Source organism: Syngnathoides biaculeatus, chromosome 15 (genome assembly GCF_019802595.1).
Source record: "Syngnathoides biaculeatus isolate LvHL_M chromosome 15, ASM1980259v1, whole genome shotgun sequence".
Lineage (NCBI taxonomy): Eukaryota > Metazoa > Chordata > Actinopteri > Syngnathiformes > Syngnathidae > Syngnathoides > Syngnathoides biaculeatus.
This window is the reverse complement of record NC_084654.1, coordinates 6310448-6315164: the sequence shown is the minus strand read 5'-3', so window position 1 is coordinate 6315164 and position 4717 is coordinate 6310448. Positions and strand designations below refer to the sequence as shown.

Below are 4717 nucleotides of genomic sequence, written 5' to 3'. Positions count from 1 at the left end.
TTTTCACTGTTAAATATGAACGTTTAATTTAAATGGAGTGTTGCTGTCAAACATTTACAAACTTATACTGTACAGAGTCACAGCTTCCATAGAAAATACATCTTTGTATACACAGCATTTACAATATCATACAAGAGCTGCTTGTGTGGGTGGATGAATTTGTGAATGATTGGCAGCCATAAGAAACAAGCCGCATGTTTACAAGGTGCCTTCTGGTTAGCTCCCGCAGTGCTGCTAGTTCATTCGGCTGCCAGTCTGTTTGATAAGCTCCTACAGCTGCCTGTTAGCGTCTCAGTTTGTGTTACAAGACCTCCACCATGTCTGTACGCCTTCAGCCACACTATGAGGCTAGTAGCAAACATGCCATGACCTTTTCTCATAACTTCATCGTCTGGGTCACATTTCCTCTCTTGCAGCTAGTGGCCATTCCACTGGATGTCATCATAAACCACCTGAAAAACAGAATGTTAACGAATGGAGCTCACAAACCTGACCATTTATTACTGTAATTATGTAGGAGATATTTTGGGCATGCACGCACCTCTTCGTCTGACTCTCCGTCTTCCTCATCGTCGCTGTCATCCGATTCGCTGTCAGGGAGCTCCCTCAAATCGGGACGGGTCAATGAAAAGAGTTCCTTTTTTATGTCGTCGTTGCCGCGACCGTAGGTGAGGTGGAACGGGGTGTGGCCTCCAAATGTCAGGAGATTGGCGTCAGCTCCTTTTTTCAACAACAATTTAACCAACGCCAGGTTCTGCTGGTCAACGGCCAAGTGTAGCCCACTGCGCCCATTGCGCTGCTCCTAGGAGACAGGAGGAAAACACCATTGAATATAGACGCTTTTTTTCTCCCCATTTAAATTAATTCACAAGTAAGGGAAAGTTTCTATTACACCCCCCAAAAAAAGCATCTTCTGCATCTCTGTTGTCTACCTTTGAGTTAACATCAGCTCCCAGATCCACAAGATTCTCCACCAGTGAGAGGAAACCGTGAACTGAGGCCAAGTGGAGGCAGTTCTGACCTGTTTAAGACGAAGAAGACGAGAAGCAACTTAACATCAGACACCACGACAGACGTGTTGCTTTGGCAGACTGACAAGTCAATCTGAGACTATGGCATCTCGAGGGCAGGTCCAAATTACATAAATCCATGTTGCCTGAAGCTTGTTCTGATCAACATCACACCAACTTATGTTCACTTTACTAAATGGTTATAGCTGTGATACAATGCCAGAAAGGTAACGGTATTCCCCTTGTTTGTGCAAACGTTTCCTACATAGCCTTCGTGCACACCTTTCAATAGTGTCATTCATTTTCATCATACACTCACACTTTGACTAAAGCTTTTCCTTTGTTCTGTGACCAAATTTGTAACACAATTTACCCACATATCAAATATATGAACGGCCATTTACCTGTTACTGATATCTGGTATCATGCCGATACAGACCTTATTTCATCAGGTAACATGTGCTAATGATGGCTAGCTAGACCTTGATTATGTCCTCCTCACTATTACTTTGTGCTACACTGCAAAGGTCCGGCAAATCACTACTCAGGGCATTAAAAATCTTTTTTGGGGTTTTCCTGTTGAATGGAGTACAGACGTTTATACCGAGTCTACTCAGCTGTGTGTATTATACATAGTGCTTTATTCACCTGTTGCTTATTTTGTTTGGATTTGGATGCATCTATATTTTGTGTTAGAGTTTCACACTGTGGTTGACTAAAACGTCCGAAAACAATTTCAACTGGATTTATTGAACTATGTGTTTAACTGCCTGGGTAACCAAAACACTTGGTGAGACCACAACAGTCAGTGTTGGCTCAACACAAATAAAAAAAATAACTTGTAAGTTGAGCATTCGCAAGACAAGGGAACACTGTAGCTGACGAAGGAAATCTGTTCAAAGGACCAAATTACTCTGGGAGTAAATTATAGCATATTAATAACAAATAAATGCTGCTTTGATAAAAACATACCTTGGTAGTTGCATGCTGCCATCATTGTTTGCAGATGCTCCGGACGACAAAACTGTGTGAGGACACTGAAGCACAACAGGTTTCCTTGGCGGCAGACGATATGGATGGGCATGTCGCCGCTGTCATCCACCAATGTGGGATCGCAGCCGTTGGCAAGGAGTCCCTGGCACACATCTGACTGGTTTGTTATGACTGCTAAATGGAGAGGTGTCTAAATTGGGATAAACAAGAGAGAAGTTAAGGGTCTCTCTGATGCCTCTGTGGATGAGGGCTACATGAGCTAAACAAAGAAAGTGACGTACCTGTCGCTGGTCATTTTGGACATCGAGGAAGTCCGTGTTCTTGGACAGCTCGATTATTTTTCTAATGTACTCCTTTGCTTCGTGAATAATAGCCAGGTGCAGTAGCCTAACGTAAGACATGGACAAGCTATTGTGTGCACAGCCAAACATAATCAAAACAAAACGTAATTGGAACACTGAGCATGGGAAAGTCGTGAAAAATGATCCTTAGTTACTGGAAATCAGCCTTACAACTGTTGGCTGACATTTTTCATTGGAGGAATGGACATTTTGAACTATATTAATAAACAGTCTTTGACTTTGTTGTCATAACCCTCATTAAATCACAATCATGAAGTGCAATACAGTACACGCAATTAAATTCATTCAAGTGTTTCCAGATCAGCACAGTGACAATACCTCTGCTACAACCACAAAGTCAAGTTAAATGACTCGCATCTAATGTTTCCCTTAGGGAATATAAAGGTAACTTCTGAAGTTTTCCTTTGGTTCCCGTCCAAGGGCTTACTATGTTAGCATCTTTTATCATCCATCTATTTTCTGGACCGTTTAGCCTGCTATGGTTGCGGGCGTGCTGGACCCTATCCCAGCTGTCTTCGGGCGAGAGTCAGGCCACAACCTGAACCTCGCAGCCAATCGCAGAGCACATAAACAACCATTTGCACTTAGATTCACACCTGTGGGCAATTTTGAGTCTTCAAATCGACCGACCACACGTGTTTTGGGGATGTGGGAGGAAACCAGTGTACCCCGAGAAAACATGCAAACGCCACACATCATATTTGAAAAATATTTCGTAGCTACACACCTAATAAGCAGTGATTCCCAACGAGTATGAAAAGTCTATCCCAGAGAAATGCAGTGATGGGGAGAAGAATAAATGAGCTACCACTAGGCAGAATGTATCTTTCGTTTGGTTTTGTGCCGTGAGAATTTCCAAATATACACCATGAATCCAAACAAAGCTAATGAAAAATCGGCATAATGGCTCGCTAGCTAATCCTTAATTGAATCATAAAATATAATGTAGATTAATTTCTTCAGTGTTTTTATAAGATCCTTAGTCCGTGGTTGAACGTGGCCTAGTTCACCTGCGTGCTAAGTGAGGCCTTTACGGAACTCTCCACGCTTGTATTAAAAACGACCCCGGTGTTGTGGAAGATGTGTGTTTCAAAGAGTGCTCCCCGGTGACTTGCTGGACTTTTTTTCTTTTTTAAACCACTTTTCGCTTTGACGGGAGCGCGCGCCGGTGGGCTCGTTGGACGGCGGCGCGCCTGGGACTTTCCCCAGTGTGACCGGCGGCCATAGTAGATTCCTGCTTAGAATAGCCTTTTGTTTACATCCCATGCAACTGTCGGGCCCCAGCCAAAGCAACAATCTTTTAGTGTGGTGCCCACGCAGTCTCGCGTTTTTAAGCGATAGCAAAACGCTCCGAGGCTGCATGATGACATTCGTTTTAAAGGCACGTTTGCAAGTAAGCGAAACCCACAGGAAAGGGCTGGAATTACCCTGCAGACGGGCCGCGCCAGGCGCCCTTGCCGTCTAAGTCGGCTGAAACGAGGGGCCTGCCGATGTGTGCTCAAAACTTACGTGTCTCCGTCCTCAGTGACTTGCGTTTTCCATTGTGGTTCCTCGGCGGCGACGCTGGCCGAAACTGGAAGTCGTTTGTGCGCAGACGATAGCCCGCAGTCGAGCTGTAGACGAAAGATGTCCTCCGCCACAACCTGGTAGTCCTCCTCTTTCAGGGAGTCCACGCCGCTGTCGAGACGCTCGTCTGTCGACGGCTTCCCTTCCTTGGATTCCTGGTTGTAGTCCATCTGGTTTGTTCCAGGTCTCCTGTGGAGGGCCATGGTCGGCGAGGATTGTGCGCTGGCTTGTTTGTCCGCGTCGACGAAGTTAATGGCCCGTGTGCGTGGAGTGCCAGTGGCTGCGCCGGACTGCAGGGGTGGAGCGAAAGCCACTTGGTGGGGGATTTCCAGCAAACTGCCACTTCAAATCACGCCCCACTTACATTGCTGCCTCACAGTGGGGATTTCTTCAGATATCTGTGCAAGTATCGCATTTCCGATTGGAACAAACACGACAAGGTCAGCTTTGACATCTCCTGCTCGTGTTCATTAAGCGATTTGCATGTGGCATTTTACAGAAGCTACTTGGGTACAAGTACAAATGCTTGTAAAAAAAAAAAAAACGTAGACGCACTGATCCAAATCCTGCACTTGTGTAAAATAATAATAATTAAAAAAAAAAGTACAGACTTGGAATGATACTAAGCCCTTAGGTGGGAACAGGTTATTACTTTGGAAGTCACACTAAATCTCAAGTCCCCATTGGAGTCTCAGGTCAAGAAAGGCAATTTCCAAGTCCTGCACCTTTAGTTTACCAACAAAATAAAAATCCATTTTAATTAATACAGTGGTGGAAAAACTACTT

General features: G+C 44.6%; 1 protein-coding gene across 1 annotated transcript; it reads right to left on the bottom strand.

Annotated features, from left to right (window-relative positions):
* nfkbiab (nuclear factor of kappa light polypeptide gene enhancer in B-cells inhibitor, alpha b) lies at positions 1-4268 on the bottom strand. The gene is made up of 6 exons (XM_061844905.1): positions 3875-4268; positions 2285-2390; positions 1983-2193; positions 933-1021; positions 542-802; positions 1-452 (listed from the first exon to the last, which is right to left on the bottom strand). Exons 1-6 carry the CDS (start codon positions 4132-4134, stop codon positions 417-419), a joined length of 963 nt encoding a protein of 320 aa, XP_061700889.1. The 5' UTR covers positions 4135-4268; the 3' UTR covers positions 1-416.
* Positions 4269-4717: the final 449 nt, after the last annotated feature.

What these genes read in the sequence shown, in the direction of transcription:
- nfkbiab (XM_061844905.1), bottom strand. Translation starts at nt 4,134, where the DNA reads ATGGCCCTCCACAGGAGACCTGGAACAAACCAGATGGACTACAACCAG. An exon ending in GTCACTGAGGACGGAGACAC is followed by an intron (nt 2,391 to 3,874) that starts GTAAGTTTTGAG and finishes GTCTTACGTTAG; the next exon opens with GCTACTGCACCTGGCTATTA. An exon ending in GAGCTGATGTTAACTCAAAG is followed by an intron (nt 803 to 932) that starts GTAGACAACAGA and finishes CCTGTCTCCTAG; the next exon opens with GAGCAGCGCAATGGGCGCAG.